Raw genomic sequence first — 20731 nt, 5'->3', positions numbered from 1 at the left:
TAGATTCTGCATATTTTATGTGACTTTTCATCAGGGAGAAACATGTATGATATAAGAGGAATCATCTTCCATCAGTCTGTCCATAGAGTCCACAGACAAGCTTTCGTTTAGGTCCACACAGTCGGCAAATAATTAACATTCTAGGCATTACAAAAAAAAATAATGAAATCACATTTATTTTTGCACTGTAAGAATGAAATGGATGAAAATCAGTCCTCACGTCACAGTTCACCTGCTTTCATTCAACTGCAACATGTGTATAAAGTTACATTGTAACCCAGAGAGTTTGTGGGTTCAGAAATCCAGACTTCTCCGTTGTTCGGTGCAGTTTGTTTCCGTGTGTCTGCCAAGTGCAGGTTCTCCCCCCGGTGGAGTGCTGCTGCGAGGGGCAGTGGTGCTCCTTGGACTTCAGGCGGAGGGGGAAGGAGAGGAAGGGGAGCAGGGTACTGGGCTCGGGCTGGGAGAGGAGACTGATTTGGGCGACTGACTCGGACGGCCGCTCATGGGGTCTGTTTCGTCCTCCTCCCTTCCCTCTGCTCGGCCTTTTCCTCCTCCCTTCTCCCCCCCGGCTCCCCCATGTCCCTCCAGACCCTCCGAGTTCTCCAGCATCTCCTGGATGAGAGGCGGCATGGAGCCGGGGATCTCCATCTTCAGCGTGATCACTCGCTCCGCTCCTTCCAGAGAGAGAGACGGAGAGAGAAAGTTCAGGGTAAAACAGAACAGGTCCTTATGTGGGAACATTCCTTCATGAACTGAAACCGTAATAAAGTGAATATTCTGCAATGTATTGTCAAGATCAAATATCCAAATTGCATTAATATATATTCAAAACCTCCATCCTACCATATTTTGTGACATGAGGAAGAGGAACTTATTTATTACCATTACCCAACAGCCTCAGAAAATGTTAGAAAAGTGATTATACCTTCACGGTTTGAAGGTATAATGGTGTGTGTGTGTGTGTGTGTGTGTGTGTGTGTGTGTGTGTGTGTGTGTGTGTGTGTGTGTGTGTGTGTCTCTGTCTCACCCTTCACACTGATGCTCCTAAGGTCAGTAATCTTCATCAGTATTTTTGGGAACATGCAGGGTTTCTCAGGCCTCCTCCTCCTCACGTAGATCTGTGCACAACACAAGGACATGGGGGAAAGTATTCCTTTTTTCCATAAGACATTTTTGATTTTTGCTAAATGGTGTGAGATAAATTTCCTCTGTAATGTCATTGATGCGTATGAGTAACAGCACATTTTTCTCCCTGCTCTGGATTGCCTTTCTTCTTTTGTGGTTTAACGTGTGTTTTTCATAAACGTCAAGCTTTCAGGATGAACTCTTATCTAATTTCCTTTTAGTCTTCTGACTGTTGTCACAACACCGCTGAATAAATATACACTTTGTCTGTCACAGTCATACTCAATCATACACTGTTTGGGCCAGAAGAGCCGTCAGAGGCAGTTAAGGGTTAAGTGTCTTGCCCAAGGACACATCAGCATGCGGACTGGAGAAGGCGGGGATTGAGCCGCCGACCTTCGGGTTAGTGGACGATAGTCTCTACCTCCTGAGCTCATGTACCTGATTAATGTCTCTGCATGACAACCAGAGGAGCAAACATCTCACAGCTGGCGGTGAGCTGCTCTACACACCAGAGGGGGCATGTGAAATGATTTTAGCGAACTGCATATTGCATAATATTGCACGAATAAATGAATGAGTACTGATCATGCACCAGAGGAGAACATGTCAGTGACAGACATTTTCCCCTTGACATCCTCCCGTTGCAGATATCGGTCCGCTTGCTGTGTTGAGACGCTTTCGGTTGTTTTTTTTCATATCGAAGCCACATTTTGCAGCTGACGCTACTAGAAACTATTGACTTTCACTTCTGCATCTCTGAAAGCAGAACTTCAATCCCTGATTTTGTAAGTTCTTTTTACTCTTTAACAAAGGTCATTTACACACTGCACTTTTTTAAAAGTTGCATTTGTTGAATCAGATGCATAATTTGTCAGAGAAATGTAGTATTCATTAACAAGGTAGGCAAGAATATAATAAACCGCAAGTAACAAAAAATAATAACAACAATTAGATGTCAAACCTTCAAGGCTTCTAGCATGGGCTCCTGAAGAACATCCACCTTTTCTGGTTCCTCCAGATCCTGACGATCTGCACAGACAAACACACACACACACAGAAAACACACACCATGACACACACATATTAAATACACCCACAACTGATAAGCGACATGTACAGATAGTGGAGGATGGAAAACGAGCAGCTCACACACACACACACACACACACACACACACACACACACACACACACACACACACACACACACACACGGCGGTCATGTAGAGTAACGCCACAGCACTAACATTAAAGCAGCTCTTATTTTCGTGGTTTTCTTCTATCTATTATTCTATTTCTTCTATCTATTATTTACCTCCACAGAGCAGGCAGATGGCGCTGAGCAATCCTGTCTCTGCGTCGTCCATCTCCAGCGGGAGCAGCTGGTTGGCGAAGGTGAACACGAGGTCCGTGAGTGGCCCGAACCCGGCGTTGTGCATCTGGGTGCGGTTCAGTGTCAGACCGTCGGAGAAAGTCATTGTGTCCTGGTCCGGAGTGTAGCGAGTGCAGATCCTCAGAATCTTGGAAAACCAAACATTTTTAATAAATAACGCACTGCTGTGCATTTTGCAACGTGTGGGATTTGTCTTCTTTAGGTACGGTTACATTCAGTGTCGAACTCACCAGTATGTCGAGGCATGCGGCTTTGAGCAGGGTGATCTGATCGGCGATGGTGAGCGTCGTAAAGCCGGGCATCTGCTTGGCGAACTCCACCGTCTTAATGATGCATTTGGTGGACAGTTCACTGAACTTGTCCCAGAGACTGACGTCCAGAGCGACACGTTGCTCTGAGCTGTTGCCCTGCGGATTGGCGAGGAATGGAAGGCAAGAGACAGGAAATAAGTTTATAGCACTAGTCTGTTTGTTGTGTGTGTTTTTTTGCTCTGTATTTTTGATTAAAATAGACGTTTGTTTGTCGATTGACTTAGTGAAATACTGTGGTGTATCCGTGTGAGTACCGTGGTGTATTTCCCCAGCTGACAGAGGGAGGGAAACGTTCCCTGATGTGCCCGGCGAACTCGTTCGATCATCTGCTCTGTGTCCGCTGACAGAACGTAGATCTCTGCCTCCCCCGGCCTCTTCTCCTCCTTCTTCTTCTTCGTCCTGTCGTTTCGTACCACTGGTGAACGATGGGAGGGTTTATCTCAGGAAATTTCAGCAGCAATTTGCAATTTAACATTTGAGATCTTAAATCAGATGACAATGGGGTTGCTCTTTCGAGTCGTTTCTAGACAAACGTCTTATATCACAACTTCAAGAGACTCTACTGCATGAGAAGAAAAAGGCGTCTATCTCAATGCCTGTTACATTATTTGAAGTGTCCTACTCACTGAACTGAGACACGACCACACTGTCTTTATTCCTCATGATCTCTGACTTCCTGAACTGCTGAAGTGCTGTTGCTGTAAAAATCACACCAAACTCAAACATTTAGAACTCTTGATATCTTAAAACGTTTTCTTGAGGACTAGACAGTCTGAATTAAATTCTCAGTTCTCAACAACAGAGGCTTTTAGCAGGCCGGGGGAGGGTTTTGATGAAAATTATGATGGGTATCGAATAATGCAGCATTTATGGAGATTTGACACATAGCAGGATCTACAGTGTAAGACATATGTCTTTGTATGACACAGTTATGTTTTTGGTAATCTGCCTCTCCTAGCTTTCGGGACACACAATAGTAAATCCCTCGAGAAGATTTGAAAAAGCATCTGGGAGAGTGATGCAGGAGGTTGGTTGTAACAAGTCAATGCTGCTGGTTTTGGAGGATATGTCACTCACATGAACGTCCACCAGGGGGAGACACATATCAATCTTTTTTTTTAAATTGCTGGATAAGACCCAAGCGTTCCATGCTACAATTATAGAAGTCACTCATTGCGCACTGTTCTCATATTTTGTGACTCTAAAACAATGTTTTCTTAAGTTCACTCAGAGAGAATGGAACTGCTGGTACTCACACTCCTTGGACATGCCGACGTCGAGGCATTTCTGCAGCCTGCAGGACTGACAGCGGTTTCTCGTCACCTTGTTTATGACACACACTTTGTCTCGGTGGCAGTTGTACACCATGTTCTTCTGGATGCTCCGCCGGAAGAAACCCTGACAGAGACACAAGGGTGCAAACAGTGGAATGTGTATGCAGAACAATAATACTCTTATTATTGCGCAAGGAGTGACTGATTTGGTTTTGTCGGGCTCCTGGTGGCAGGTCAGTGCATGATTGTACGGGAAAAAACCCAAGAGTAGAAACAAACTGCATGCGCTGGTTCTTTGTGCATGTGTGCGTGCGTATGTGTGGGGAATTAGATGAAGCAAAGAGGCTTACAGATCAAGGTCGTGACCTCTTCACTGACACATTAGGCAAATACTCTGTAGCCTCATGCTCCTTGTTTTCATTCTCTGTTCAGGTTTTCCAGCCATAGCTCGCGTCTATTCATGTTCATTTACCCCCGACCGAGTGTTGCAGTTCTTATGTGTATGTTCTCCTGGTTTTGAATTTTAAACCAATGCGTGCTGTATGTTTGGCTGCCTACCTTGCAGCCCTCACAAGCGCTGACTCCGTAGTGGTATCCTGAAGATTTGTCCTGACATACAAAGCAGGGCTTGTAGATGCGCGGTGGCGGCGGGGGCGAGGGGGGGCTGGGGACAAGCAGGTCCTCCCCTGAACTCGTGCTCTCGGTCTCAATAGCTGCAGAGGGAAAACAGAGAGATTTGCATTTGGTCATAATGCGATTTAAGTGCATTTTCTTCCTGCTAAGTTATCTCTCACTCCACGATTTATTTTGAGCTGTACTAAGAATTGAAAAGAAATATTGTATTTATTAGTTGGAAATAACAGGGCTCCCTTCTTTTGGTATCCTAAAGCCAAATGGTAATGGTACAAGTTTGGAGAAGAGTTAGCTCCGGTGCCGTTACTAGCAGTAAAATATCAAATCTGGAAGGTTTAAATTTGTGCAGTAAAATACCTAAACCAAATTAGCGGAGAATTTTAAGGAACTGTTCTGTATCCAGGTGGACCATCCCACACTAGATTGTAAAACACAATTGTGTGTTTTTAAGAAATTGTGATTACTTTCGAAGTTGACTCTGGTCAACAAATGGTTGGTCATAAATTAGGTAACTAAAATCCAGCTTCTTATTTTGAATACATTTTTTTTTAAATGAACAGTTTTAACCACCGTTATTTTCAAAGGTAAATCAAAAAACAACAGGGGTCCAATGATGAAACCCTGAGGTACTTAAAAACGTATTTCAGATGCATTTGAACTGGTTGATTTGATATGGACATTTAGTCACAGTTATTGTTAAATTAATTCAGTCTCGTCGTAGTTTTTGTCTTTGTTGTGAGGAAAAAAGGCTGTTGACAGATATTTCTTTCACGAAATCAACACTGCTAATTCCCATATTATATCTCCTCTTTTTAATCTTGATAGAAAAAAGAACCTAACTGTACAAGTTTCCAAAAATGTCAAACCATTTTTTTCAAAAAGGCAGTTGTAATATTGGACTTGACATGAAATAATGATAATATTCAGGGGCAACAGGTATATATCTGGTTGCTAGGAAAATGAATGGCACTGGATGACTGATTATTTTTGCTGTGTGGGCCACCATAGATTTTTAGCAGATACTAGATGTCTGCTCTTTTTGGTGCTGTATCTGTGGTGTGCACACAAACATGTGACATCAGTCAAACTACTGAGGGGAAATAGCAAGCGAGCTTTAATGTTTTACCTCATGGTTTAGTATTCTTAGTTCATCCTTTGGGAAGGAAGCGGAACTCTGCGTCTTCAGTCATACTGGTTTGGTTGTGAGATCCTACTGACACTCAGTCGGCAGCCTGCTCTCGCCAGGCTGCCGACTGAGTGTCGGAGCTGCGCTCGCATGCCTGTCGCGGCGCTGGCCTCCATTTCTATTACCGGTCTCTGCCTCCATCACAGCTATTTTGTAGTTCAGTTGTTTTAAAACGACACTGTAAAACAGTTTGTAAAGTTTACAGCCTGCCACGCTGTTGATCCATGCAAAAAAGGAGGGGGGGGGGGAGAAAGTCGACTCACTGAATCAGGGACTTTAAAGGAGACAGCCCTGTTGATCTCCTTATGTTCTTATGTTATCCTGGCATTCTTATAGCAAAGCGTCAGGGACGAGGAATTTGACTTTACTGACAATATAAAGATGCTGTATAAGAAGATATACTTTCTTAGCCACCATACCACCCCACCCCCCGATCTCACCTCTGTTGGGTCTTTCCTCTCCTCTCACGGACTAACTAGCCAACAGCTCCAAGCCCCGTCTGACCTCTTCTAAACTCGCCTGCCCCCGCTCTCACCTCATATTTCCAAGTCTCTCTTATTTTTGCTTTCCTCTGTGTGTGTTTGTTAATCTCTTCCCACTGCCTCTCCCTCCTGCTTTAGTGTGCAAGACATGATGTTCTTACTGTTGAGACGAGGGACATTTCAACAGAGAGGACTGTTGGTGACTCGTCATTAAATGTGTGTGTTAGGACAGGAACTGGATTAATGTTTATATACTTTCATCTCATAGCCAATTTTTTTTACATCTACATTCATTTGACTATATTTTGTGGATATAAAGCATAATTCCATTCATCCATGCAACTTCTCTGTGGCTCTTGTAACATTTAGTGATTGTAGGAGTATCTGCAGGTTACACAACCACACTGGGCAGTGAAAGTAAGAAGATTGAACTCATTAAATGCTTCTTTGGTGGCGCGTTTACCACGTCGGACCGCTGCTGGACAATCAACCAGAGATCTGCCGGCTCGTCCTCAACCGCAGGTAACATTTTACACACTAGGCTTCATCAAATTACACTAGCACACAGTTTCATCACATTTTTTAAAAACATAAGTTATTTTAGCTGTTATTATCTTACTTTGTTTTAAGTAATTAAACTGACTGCCACACACACAATTGTCATGCATTCGGCCAATAAAGACTTTGAACCTTGAGCGTTTCCATTTATGCTACAGAATTTGTCGACATCTACTGGATGGATTTTCAAAGAGTTTTGTGCTGGAAGCCCAATATGATGTACTTCAGTGAATGTGGTGATCCCCTGACTTCTAACATTTAACATTTGAATTTGTCCATTACTTTGCTTTATGACCAGAAACCTGCAAAACTAATGGCATTCGTCGGATCTATTCTCAAATGTTAGCATGACTTACACTAAAACGACACTGCTGAAAACAGATGCACACTCTCATGCCATGACCATAGGCTGTATATACAAATGCACATAGGGACCGGGTCCAGAAGTACCTGAAAGCCTGTATTCTCTGGAATCACCAGCAGGGGGCGACTCACTGGTTGCAACAAGAAGTCTGTTTCTATAGAAGTCTATGAGAAAAGAGTTTATGGTCTCAACAGTGAATATTTCAAGTCTTCTTCACATGCACATGAATCAAGTCTTGATTCATGTGCATGATGGGTATGTAGTGCCCTGCGCCCCATTGTTTTTTGTGTTTTTTATCCACTCCCTTTAAACACTGTAGTTTACTCTATAATGAAAACCTCTCATGCTTATTAATCATTGTTATTTTACACCTTCACAAATGGGTGTATTGTTGCACCGCTGTCATTTTAGGTTGGAATTTTTTTCTAGAGATACTACTACCTTTTTATTTCCTGTATAATTTAAGCTGTTTGTCTTTCGATGTAAGCTGCTTCTTAACAAAAAAGTAAAGAGCAAGGATATCTTTGTATTTCATGATGGGGTTTCCAGTTCAGCTGTAAACCGGGAAGCAGTATTATTTCTCTTAGAACACAATGTGTCATCCTTTACAGGCAAACTGTTCAAGTTACAGATATTAAACAATGATTTAATGTATCGTGTTTCGTGGCTCGTCATTATCTAAGAAGATATTGGAGGCTGCGGTCGCACCAGGGGCCAGCTGGCTGTGAGGGCCCGTGTCACTCCTCTGCCTGTCGTCACCATTACAAACTCGGTCCTCTCGCTAAGCCTCTACAAGGTGAAAGGAAACGCCAGCTTCATCGTACACCACACAATCAAAGCGGTGCCATCGACTCAAGCCCCTCTTCAATCTCTCTCTCTTTTTTTACGTCGCAACACATGACAGAACTGTTGATCTGTGATGGAGGATTTGACTACACTTCAAATGTGTGTGTGTGTGTGTGTGTGAGTGAAATAAAAATGAGTCAGGCAGATTATAAAATGCCGCTGCTGTGTGCAACTTATAAGCAGTTTGTCATGCATGTTCTACTGTCCCCGGCATGTCGTTGGTTGCACCTCAGTATGTGTTGTCTGTAGGAGGAATAAATTATCATGCCTCAGCTCCGAAGGTTGTGTTATTTGTCATTTGGCCTCTTAAAAAAGGATCATGATCAAGGTTTAAAATGTCCCGCACCGCCATGTTAGATCATTCACAGTATAGCATTTATAATAATGTTTTGTTCACGTTGTCAGGAGTGGGTACACTGGCTGTGCCAAACTGACATGAGTCTCACATTTCAGTAACGATCATGTGTTTTTTTTCCCAAAAGAAAACATGCAATAATAAAAAAGATAATGTGTTGCACAAGCATTGTGAGAATTGTGTACAGCACAGAAGTGCACAATGAAATGCAACTATCGCATTGTCGTATGCATTTCAATGAAACTAAACACTGTTCAGAGTATAACTTTATACCAAATGTATGTCTCCAGCAGCTACCGAGGAAGACTGTGACTGTAACTGCTCATACATACTAACTCCAAAAAGGTCAAGTGTGAATCATGGCAAAAATAAAAAATAAAAGTGTAGAGCCGACATTTATTCTACTTTTGGGCTTCACCTAGGCCGAAGTGTGGTTAAAGCCTGTCTAGGTCGGTTTGGTTCAAATCAATGGTGACAATGTTACTCGATAGCCAGCCACAGCTGGACTAAAGCTGTTTACCAAGCACCAAATGTAAAATACATTAAATGGCCTCCGCAGGCGGTCCTGGCTTTGTGCCAGCGGGCAGTTCCTGAACAGAGAGCACATCCCGTCAGCTTAGTGACGTCTAATCACTATACCGAGCCGGACTCTCTGCACTGTTAACCAGATATAAGTTTGTAAACATTCATTTCATAAACACACTGTTAAGCCCAACATCTACCATCAGTGCTAATGACTAAGCGAACACACAGGGGACAAACAACTTTAGCCCATTCTACATTCACCTACTGCACCTATGAATACAATCCTTTATCACAGTACATGTACATTTAGAGCACAAGACCAATGTCAATATAAACACTATGTTTACAGTGGAAGGTAAATTGGAAATGACGAGACCATTGATAAGTAAAATAACCAGATAGGAAAGTCTTGGACTTGAAAATCTATGTAATACAGTATATTTAACAGTAGAGCTGCAACAGTTAGTAATCGACTACTAAATTAATCGCCAAATATTTTGATAATCAATTAATCGTTTCAGGTAGGTTTTATGACAAAAAGAGTCAAAATTCTATGATTTCATCTTCTGAAATGTTAATATTTTCTGGATTCTTTGCTCCTCTATCACCGTAAACCAATTTTTTTGGGCGTGTGGACAATTCAAAACCTAATCACAGGGTTTTGGGAAACACGATCAACACTTTTTCACCATTTTATGGACCAAAAGCAATGACAACCAACTGATTTGCTCACACTGGCCTGATACATCCAGAGTTGTTAAATGCCATGTTATAATCAGTACGTCAAAATATTTTGTACATTTTTGGTTGTGACACTTAACTCTATACCTTTTTCGGTAAACTTTCACTTTCTTGTTGTTGCTTTGTGTGCAGGAACAGGAACTTTGATGACATCACCATGTGTGATGGGCAATTTTGCCATCTTCAGTGTTTTGATATTTTATAGAACTTAAGGTTAATCGAGGGCTAATCAGTAGTTACTTTGAAGGCCTACCGGTAATTAGATCCCGACCAGAGGAGGATTTTTGTGGAGATATCATTAAATAGGTCAATATATTTTTAAATAAACACAAATAACCTAAAATATATCACCACGACGTACAGTATTTTGATCTCATGGTGTTATTCTTTCCCCTATATCCTTTCTATACAAAATGTGAAAAATATGAAATATGTGTGAAAAAATTCCTTGATAGTCAAAACGCAGACTAAGACTATGAGCATGGGGACTGTCTAGGATGAATTCATGAATACCCCGCTTCTCACTCTTTGGCTTTTATCTGACCGCAGTGCGATCTCTCTCTCACACACACACACACTCAGAGAAAGACGTCCCTTAGATCTGAGGTGTGGAGCGCCCGGCCTCTGGGCCATACACAGCACAAGAGACAATTCATAAATACTCTTGGCAGCAGTTCATTTTTTTTTCTGTGATAAAAGAAGATTAAAATAGTAGACTACATGTCCTTTACAGTGGTTTCTTCTGGCTGTATGCCTGTCAGGTGACACGCAGCGGCGTCATGTCATCAGTCAGTGACGAGCACCATGGCCACTGTCAGGAAAAGGACAGTAGAAGCAGAATGCCGTGCATTCCAAGAGAAACAAACAAAAGATTATTTCTTTTATTGAAGTAAAAGACAAGCCAGTGTGCCTAGTAATGAAAAAGCCCAATCTGGAGCACCAATACCGCATTAAACATGGGAGTCCAAAGATCAAAAGTGCTTGGATAAGTTTGGGTGTCTGACGAGCTGGAAATGACGTGGGCTAGTTTTTTAACGAGCGGGCAAATAGCTAAGAAGCTGAAACCTCATTCGGAAGGAGAATCGATGAGGGAGCCTTGTCGCTGCTGCAGAGCTGCAAACATCTGACACAGGGACATTGTTCATAAGTTTTTTTCTGAGTTTGTCTCGAAGAACGGTAGCGGAGCGGATTACTGATATGGAACAAGATGTTGAGTAAACGCTGTGAAGTAAAGTTTTCCATTTATTCTCTCAGGCCTGCTGATGATACATCAGACAGAACCAACCCAGGAAAACATTTTTTTTTGTTCGGGGGATGGCTGACGAGTTTGATATGAGGGCGGATTTATTAAAGCAGTTGTTTTGGATAAAACCAGCTGTTAGTAGCATCATCATCATCACTACCATCTGACCATCAGAAAAGCAGATCGAGCAATCCCATGAGAGTTCACTGTGATATGCATTCAGTAATTTATTATGACCCGCGGAGGATGTTATAAAAAAAAGTAAAATGGCCCCCTTATAGGAAGAAGCTTCCCCACCCCTGTGTTAGATACAAACACTGACACGCAACCGTCCACCTCCTCCCCCTTTTCACACACTCACACTCCGGTCTAACTTGGTCAGTGTATCCTCACATTCCCAGACAAACTGTGAGTGTGAGTGAATGAGAATGTGTGTCACTGTGTGTGTGTGTGTGTGTGTGTGTGTGTGAGTGTGTGTGTGTGTGCGTATCACTGTGAGTGTGTGTGCGTCTCCAACAGACTGAAAGAGAGGTCATTCAGTGCAGAGAAGTGATGACTGGGCAGCTGACACAGGAAAGAAAGAGGCAGATAGAAGGAGAAATAAAGAGTGGGAGAGATGTAGGTCACTTCCCAATTGTCAGTGAGTCATTGCTCTGGATCACACACACACACACACACACACACACACACACACACACACACACACACACACACACACACACACACACACACACACACACACACACACACACACACACACACACACACACACACACACACACACACACACACACACACACACACACACACACACACAGCTGGAGCCACTATCTCGCGGCCAGTGCTAACATGTTGCCGGAGCACTCGCTGAATGTGTATGCATGCCTGCGTCTGTGCACGGCCTTTGACCTTTGAACCCGTTTGACACTCTTCATTCCAGTCTCACACTCACACACACACACACACACACACACACACACACACACACACACACACACACACACACACACACACACACACACACACACACACACACACACACACACACACACACACACACACACACACACACACACACACACACACACACACACACACACACACAGAGTGCCTCCCTCTCCCCTTCTGTTTTACGCCGGCTGACCAGAGTCCACTTTGCACTCTCTCTCTCTCTCTCTCTCTCTCTCTGTCTTTATGACTTAAACTCGGTTGTGCAAGGGCCGTGTCAGAGTGACATCACCGTGTCCTCACCCGTAGGCGATCTGAACAGACGGCCCAAAGTTTGCATGTTTATTAAAAGGCTGGCCAAATAATTGTTATTTTTTCAGATTATCAAAATCGTTATTTTGTCTGATTGGTAACCAATGAAATAAACAAGTAAGATGCCAACTCAAATGTGAATAAGCAATCAAGAGGGAGAGATGTGGAAAAGACAAATGCAGTGACGCAATGTCGACAATCCCCAGTTTCAGTTCTTTTGGTGGGCTAAAGGTGAACGCCACTGAAAATGTATGCCTTTAGCACACTAGCAGAAGTAAGGGAGACATTGGTGAGTGATTTTTCGAGGACCAGTTTAATAAAAAATCTGGTATCGACCCGGAAAAATACGTATACCACATGTAGCCATGTTAGTACAGTGATAGACGGGCAGTCTCTCCAAGCTGTGCCAACGCACTAGCCATGTGAGTGCTAGAAAAATAATTTACCAACAGCGACACCTACTTTTTTATTTTTTGCTGCTTAATCCTACTTTCCAGCCGTGCAATCGGAGAGACACTGTTATAACCGAGCAACACAGTGTTAACAAAGGCTCTGATGTAAAGGCAAAGACACTGGTGACACACTACATAGCAGTGGGTGGCACAACTGATTCACGACATAGTGTCCCAGCCGCCATTAAGCATTAACAGCGTCACCACCAATCAGAGTGTTGACTGTGACCAGATACAGATTAGGGGTCGGACGATATTCAACATTTTTATGATTATCGATGTGGGTCATTTTTAAACCCCCTAATGCAGATGGTCGGAAGAGAAAGTGAACAATGAGGCAAGCTGAGAAAAACTCTTGGTCCAACGATAACATAACAGAAAGCAGATGATGCTTCTTTCTCAGAGATGCCATACACTTACTTGACTATGCATTGGCCACTGTGTTGAGGTGGCAGTATTGTATGGCAACGCTTCAATATCCTAATGTTCGGAGGCTGATGCTAAAAAGAGCACGAATGTTAGTTGTATTCATCAGAATCCTTCACAACACTGAGTAACACAAACTGCCTCGTAGTGGAGCGTGGCCCGGTTTATCATTGACATGAAGTTACCACTGATAGTAACAGCATCCCAATTGTTTTTCTTTGCCCTATCAGCCCCTTCAGTTACATAATGAATTGTTACAGTCGCTTGTCAGCTTATCTTGTCAACCTTGTAACCTGGCTCATACCCAACAGCGACGAGTTCCAGACTACAAGCCCTCAGACCGCATTCAGAACACAAACACTGCACTTTCTTCACACTAGTGGAACATATTCACGTGTTGGGTTGGGCTCACTCACTACTCAGTGTAAAGCAAGCTCCAGTACCACTACCAGTGCTATAGCATGAATGTAATCACCACTTGTGGCTGCTGCCGCCGCAGCAGAGGCAGCAGTTAAATGGTCTTGTTTCTATGTAGAGGATATTAAGATTAATAAAATCACATAAATTGGCTGAAAGTAAACAAAATGCACAAATTCACTCACTTCAATCACTGTGTCGAAGCTATGTTAGCAGGATGATCTGAAATGAGTTACAATCATCTCAAAATTCACAGCAATCGTGATTATTGGTAACATTGTTATATTTGATAGAGGCATTCCTGTGATAAATACTATGTAAACTGTATATAAACAATATCCAAATTTGCCGAAGCCGTCAAATGTCTTGTTCTGTCCAACCAATAGCAGAGAGATTATCATCATGGTTTCAGTTTACCGTAACACAGAGAAAAGCCAGAAAATCCCAACAGCTTGAGAAGCTGAAAACAAGGTGATGCTGAGAAAACGTTGTTTGAAAAGTGACTCGAACTGATAAACGGGCCAAAAATGTGTTATCGCCGTTGTGCTGATTGGCTGGTGGACTGACGGTCTCAGCTGCGAGCGGTTCATACAATAAAACATGTGTGGGGACATGTAAACACTTCGAACTGGTTCCCACCCAGAGAGGAGCAGGTCGGGCCGCGCGTGGAAAGTTTGAGTCGCCGGACTCATGTCATAACCACAAACGCTCAAGTTGCACTCAAGACAGGGCGAATACATGAATGAGCTGATGGCCAAAATGACTTTGTCTTCATAACAATTCTACAAAGAAACACAAACTGACTCAACATCATCACGAATGCACTAAAGCCGCCTGGCATGAGACCTAACTAATGTCTACCTTTGTGCTGGATTGGTTCAAAGTTGACTGGCAATATTAATGTCCAAAACCCTCTGATGGAGGAACCAATCGTGATGTGCATAGACAGAGAAACCACTCGCCACGAGGGAATAACGAAATAGATTAAAACAGGTGTAGACAACAGTAGATGGAAGAGAAGCTCATACGTGCTGCAATGATGTGCTATATGGAACAGTGATGGGTTGATTTTTGTCTTCTAGTTGAGAGAAAGAAGGGGTCTACCAGAAAAGAGCCCTGATCGGCCCCAAAGACCACGGCGACCGCCCCCGTCCCATCACAGGCACCCTGTCACCTTCCACACCAACTTCATCATCTGCATTGTGTGCGCAAACAAAACGGCGGGTCGTTGTTCAATGGGCACTCACAGTGGCAGGATCCGCTCCAGTGCCTGCCGGCCAGCAGGGAGCCGCCGAACGGACGCGGGAGTCCTCCCACGCCGGACAGGAGTCCCTTCTCCGGCCCGAGCCCCGGGGGCCTGTGGTAGTAGTCCATGCTCAGGAAGGAGCCGGGGCTGGGGCTGCTGCGGCCGGGGCTGGGGCTCAGACCCACAACATCCACGCTTTCGTACATCCCAGAGAGACAGGGGCCGGGGGAGGGAGGGAGGGAGGGAGGGGGGGAGGGCCGCGTCTGATCCCTTTGTAGCCGGCAAAACAGGAGAAAGGAGGGAAGAAGAAGAAGACAAATACCACAGCGTCCTGGGCGGCGGAGAGAGAGAGAGAGAGACGAGGGGAAGGGGAATGGGAGGGAGGGAGTTTCACATCTTCATATCAGGCTGACGGCAGGAGGAGGAGGAGGAGGAGGAGGAGGCGGGGCGGAGAGGAGCGGGCGACCCCGTCCCGGTGACCCCTCAGCCCCGCGGAGGACCAGTTTACTGTCAAACTTTTGCCTCCCGACGACGTCTTCTTCTTCTCGATCGTCTTTTGTTGTTGTTGTAGTAGATGTTGTTGTTGTTGTTGTTGTTTAACCTTGCAAAAAACAAGTGTCACAGAGTTCACCGGTTGACCCGGCAGAGCCGCAGCCGTCGTTGCTTGAGCGCTAACGCAGGAGATGGGGGGGGAGAAAAGAAAATAGGGCGACGTTATAAAGAAAGCGCGTAACGTCACAAGCACTCTTGACTTCCCGGTGACCTCGGCTCAGGCCGGGTGTCCCGTCCCCCCCTCCGCTCCGCTGCGCGCTGGCTCGCGTCTTTTCTTTTTCTTTTTTTCCACGAGCTCAAATCATACCGTGTGGAACCGTCACGCCGCTCGCTGGATCCCCGCAGCCCCGAGCCGAGCCGAGCCGAGCGGAGCCGAGCCGAGCCGAGCCGAGCGGAGCGCCACCAGCGGCGGTCAACCGCGTGCGGTAGTTGAATGTATAATAGGCTCACTGCCGGGGGGGGGGGCAGGGAAAAAATACAAAAAGTACAAACGTCCGGTCGGTGGAGACGCGCTGCTCCGGCTCGCTCCCGGTCCCGGTCCCGGTCGTTCACAACAGAAAGAGAACCGGGTCGGGGGGGGGGGGGTACACGACAAACACAGCGGCGACTGATTAAAGCAGCCGTGTATGACTTTTTAACTTGCCGCCGTGTGAAGGTGAAGAAGAAGAAGAAGACGACGTAGAAGAAGAAGAAGAAGAAGAAGTAGTAGAAGAAGAATATCCGAACGAAGGTAAAAACTGGCGCCGGTCCGAGTTTAGGTTCGTGCGGCTCCCGCTGCTGTTGTCGAGGTCCGGCGGCGGCACAGGAGCAGTGTCCTGTGGTAACCTCCGCTCTGTACCCGACGGCCGGCCTGCCTCCTTCCCTCCCTCTCTCTCTCTCTCTCCCTCCCCCTTTCTCTCTCTTTCTCTCTCTCTCTCTCTCTCTCTCTCTCTCTCTCTCTCCCTCTCTCCCTCCCTCTGGTTTGATGAGTGACACCAGCTGCGCGCGAGCTCCACCTACCTGCCATGCGCGTGCCTCCACACCACTGACAACAACTACTGCTATTTATACACAATGTCTGCCATTAGTAGTAGTAGTAGTAGTAGTAATGTTTATTAGCACTTACTTGTATATGCATACGAAAGTAGGTATGTGCGTGTATAAGTGCATGCGATTACACACTTGTATACCTAACCTGTAAATTGCGTGGCCAATGCAGACATGTCTGTATGTGACCATACAGCTATACGTACATTTACTCGGGCGAGTACCTCAAACACACGTCTCGTGCTTTTACTTGAATACATTTTGTAATGTTCACACCATTCGTTTGGAAATTGTCGCATTATCATTTGCACGCGTTTATGTTTAGATCAGTTTCTGTGCTTTAAGTTTTCCCTTTTTTTTTGGTTACATTGTCATTTTTATGATCTACTGTATCTCTTTGAGTGACCATATGTTTTTTTCTTTTGCTTTGTGGTATGTCTCGCATTTTGTCTGTTTGGAAGAATCTAAAGGTTAAAAATGCTATTCCAGGGAAGAGTATGGCGATAAAAGAGGAATTGTAATACCCTTAAACTATACCTGGATTGTTATTAATTTCAAATTTGTGTGTTTTCCAGGTTGTTTTGTCATTCATGACATATATTCATTTTGAAAGTCCGTCTTCTCGACAGCTGGCACTGTTTGGATGGTAGCTGTGGAAATGCATGGGAGTAAAATACTGTATTGCATCCATTGTTTCTTGGGGAGGTGGGAAAAAATTAATGCAAAATATAAGTAAGTGTCCCTATTTTGCAAAAATGTATTTAAAAGACTAGAAGAATAACAAACCATTCGTGTCCGTGTTTAGCTATTTGAGGTCACAAACTTTGTAAAAGTGGGTTTGTGTGAAAGTTTGTATACATAAATGCATCTATATATATACATACATATTCCCAGATTGAATCCAAAATAAACACATATTGATGAAATAATCATGACACTGCATTATATTGAATGATGTTTGACATATGTAATATTTATTAAAGAACTGCACATTATTGCACATTAATTAAAAATATAACTTCCTGTGTACAAAAAAAACTTTTACCATTTTTTTTCACACCAAAAACAATCTACCCTGAAAAACGATTGGCCCATATTACAAGGAAAAAAACCCACATAGAATTAAATAAGAAAATCTGGACTAAAATGTTAAATAATGTTTTTTGTTTATTAAAAAAAATTTCATTATTTCAAAATCTTTCCTCATCTGCCTGGTTTCCTGTAACTTGAGTGCTTGAAGCTTGCAGAGTGTTCGTATGTGCACTCCAAATAGGTATTGCATGTATTTTTGCACATGCTGAAGGAATGAATTTATTGATTCTAACATGTCAAGTAGTCCTGTCCTACCCCCTACCAGAAATGTCTCGTAACACACACACACACACACACACACCCTGAACCCCTCCCTGTATTGATTGGCTGCAGCTCAAAATATGAGTGTCAAAAAAGGGGAAGCATGTTACATTCATACCAGTTAACTGATACAAGACATGAAATCTATGGAAACCACAGAGGCAGGGGTGAGGTAAAACTGTTAAAACTGGGTTTGGGGGTGGGGGCAGTTTATTTTTCAGTGAAAGCATTAGCATTGCACATACTGTAGACAGAGAAGACAAAGAAAAATTACACAATGGGATTTAGGGCAGAAACACAACACATTCTCCATTAAAAGCAGAACTTTCCTTACAAGGGGCAGAAAGCAGACCGTGGCGAGAGTTGGTGAAATTAAAGAACCTGGAAACTGTTCTGCAGTAACCAACAACACATGTCATATGCTGTATTTAATGTAGTTAAAATTTAATCCACTCCACCGATCTGCCCGCTGGTGGAACAGGGAAGCGCACAGGTGCCCTTCCAAGACGTGGATGTGGTTCAATCAGTCTGTCCACCTCTTTGCTCTGGACCAAAATATCACGACAACAACTTATTCGATGGAATGCCATGACATGTGGTCCAGATATTCATGGTTTCCAGACAGTTTATTCTAAAGACTTTGTTCCCCAGGCTCACGCTGAGGTTGATATCTGTAAAACATCTCGAGAGACGTGCACGTATCCCCTCAGGATGAATCCCAATAGCTTTGGTGATCCTTTCATTTCATGTGCAGTGCAATCTTCGGGTCAAGATTTAAATTTGAGCATAAAAAAATGCAAAAACAACCATCAGCACTAATTGCTCTTTGCACAAACATCTGTTCAGTGTGTGTACATCGAAATGTTAGAATCCAAACATGCCAAACCAGTGGTTCTCAAACTTTTCCTTGCGTGTTCCCTCTCAGAATCCGAAAAAAAAGGTTTTTATCAAATAATAGCAACATTCAAGTGGTGTTAAGTGAAATATAGGTCAGCTTAGTTTATATAATGATTAACCTCCTCCCATCCCCCGTCTCCTCCAAAGATTCGGCAGGGGCTGATGCAACATGTCCCAAGAAGACAGCCAGTGCTTCCAAATGTTGACTGCTAATGTTGAATCACTAACACCACATTACGGGCACTATCGGCAAATGTTAAGAATTCTGGAATCATCATTGCATCTGTATGTGGGCCTGTGATGTGATAAAAGCAGCAGAGCACCGGGAAAAAAAATGGCAGCACCTTTTCTTGTAACAGTGGCCCTCAAATATAAGTCAACCACTTAAATGGGAAGTGACCACCCACAGGCCTGAAACTTCAGATTTCAGTCTGACTTTTGATTTTAAAGGTCATCGGAGAGATTGCCATTGTACTGTTTGGCAGTTATTTGTGGCTATTTAATTTCCCCCCGGACTGTAGGAGTATATGCTAAAGCACATCATCAGCTGACACGATGCAAGCCTTAAGACAAGCCCCCCATTCATCACCTGATCTTGAGGTCCTGTAAAATATCAATTGAAGACCATTATTAATAATGATGACGTTGTGCTAGCTCGGTGCATGTTTCTAACGGGGGTTTGTGGGGGTTTAGCAGCTCCTTTTTGTCCTGGGGCACCCGAGCAGCTTAATGCAGCCATGTGCCTCCCACAACCCAGCTTTGGTTGTTACCAGTTAGCAGCGACGCCGGCCGAGTCCCCGACTTTGGGGCATCATCGATCGTCATCAGGACACGCAGCTCGTGCAGGTCGTCTTGCTCGGACCTGCCTGCTGAGAACCTCATGCCCACCGCGGGACCGCGCACAGCTGAAGAGGAAACTGCCGATGTTATACTGAGTCAACACAAGGTTGACAATGCTGTCAACAGCCTGGCAGGAAAAAAAACATATTTCATAACAGAGCTAAGTCACCACCTTTACGCCAACTACATTACACACTAAGTATGTGGGAAAAAAGAGGAACAAACAAAAAAAATCTTTGCGTGGTCCCTACTTACCTGGTTTTTACATAGGCAATGGGTTATAGTTTTCTTATTGTCAGACAAACCCCCAAAAAATTATCAAAAGCACCAATGGATGTTCAATGCTCATTGCTGTCCAGAAATATTAAAACACATCAGTAAGCCACAATGTTTCACTGGATGTATAATATGTTCCTTCATGAACACATATGACTCAGTCTCGTACACACCATCCCTTGCCTTGTTTCACTAAAGCGTTTTTTTTTTTTCGAACGCAGCTTACATGCAAATCGCAAATTCTCCAGCACTTTTTTTATTCTGGGTATTCTCCCTAAAAATATACCAGAAAATAGTCTGACCTACTTATTAAGGATTTTGCTCTTCGTAACAAAGAATAAGAATGATTACAGTCTCCCGCTTAATGCCATGACTGGCAGGCATTAGCGCAACGGAGAAAAAGGGGTTGGGATGTTGTTGTGAAGAGGCTTATACTTAAAATAGAAATGTTTATGGACAGACGAGCACCACGTTTGCAGGCCACACCACACCAGGGATCTAAGATGTGATGTTGTACGTTAGATAAATGGACTAAAACTAAAGTCAAAATAGAGAGAAAGAGCTTGGTACCACAGGGAAGGGAAGTCAGAAAGTAAAGACAGATTCATTAATATGCTACTTGTTTTTGGTATATTTCAGAGATTTTAAATTGGAACCAAAATGTAGAACTAGTGCCAGCTTTATCATTTTGGGTGTGCTGATGGACCTGCAGTAAGAGCCAGTGGCAAAGGCCTTGCTTTTGCTGTAAAATGTGCGTCAGCGGTATACTCAAACAATTTGACCCCTGACCCCTAAAAAAATGGTGCCAGAGACTTGCAACCCCCTCCATGGCCCACCCAGGCAGCTGTAGCATAAAAATATTGATTTGAGCTAGTTCATATAAAATCCCCCCCGTGCACATTTGACATGTTTCCCGAGGTGCTGTGAATTGACCTGCTGATGCTTCCC

At 43.7% G+C, this 20731-nt stretch overlaps 1 protein-coding gene across 2 annotated transcripts; it reads right to left on the bottom strand.

Moving 5' to 3' along the window:
* rarab (retinoic acid receptor, alpha b) lies at positions 1-16262 on the bottom strand. 2 transcript variants are annotated; one of them, XM_035615553.2, is made up of 10 exons: positions 14841-16262; positions 4664-4818; positions 4088-4229; positions 3458-3529; positions 3086-3246; positions 2751-2927; positions 2443-2647; positions 2090-2157; positions 1028-1118; positions 1-674 (listed from the first exon to the last, which is right to left on the bottom strand). In XM_035615553.2, the coding sequence occupies exons 1-10, from the start codon at positions 15043-15045 to the stop codon at positions 409-411; spliced, it is 1542 nt and encodes a 513-aa protein (XP_035471446.1). In that variant the 5' UTR covers positions 15046-16262; the 3' UTR covers positions 1-408. The 2 variants fall into 2 exon arrangements, with proteins under 2 accessions (XP_035471446.1, XP_035471447.1); XM_035615554.2 differs by lacking the exon at positions 3458-3529 and having other exon boundaries at positions 14841-16261.
* Between the last annotated feature and the right edge of the window lie 4469 nt (positions 16263-20731).

This window comes from Scophthalmus maximus, chromosome 17 (genome assembly GCF_022379125.1).
Source record: "Scophthalmus maximus strain ysfricsl-2021 chromosome 17, ASM2237912v1, whole genome shotgun sequence".
NCBI classification, from domain to species: Eukaryota; Metazoa; Chordata; class Actinopteri; order Pleuronectiformes; family Scophthalmidae; genus Scophthalmus; species Scophthalmus maximus.
Note: the sequence above shows the minus strand (reverse complement) of the source record. Positions and strands in the feature narration are given on the sequence as shown.

Coding starts and splice junctions, on each gene's coding strand:
- rarab (XM_035615553.2), bottom strand. CDS start 15,045: ATGTACGAAAGCGTGGATGTTGTGGGTCTGAGCCCCAGCCCCGGCCGC. Junction 4,819..14,840: donor CTGGAGCGGATCCTGCCACT/GTGAGTGCCCAT, acceptor TTCCCTCTGCAG/CTATTGAGACCGAGAGCACG. Junction 3,247..3,457: donor TGTGGTCGTGTCTCAGTTCA/GTGAGTAGGACA, acceptor ATCGTTCACCAG/TGGTACGAAACGACAGGACG.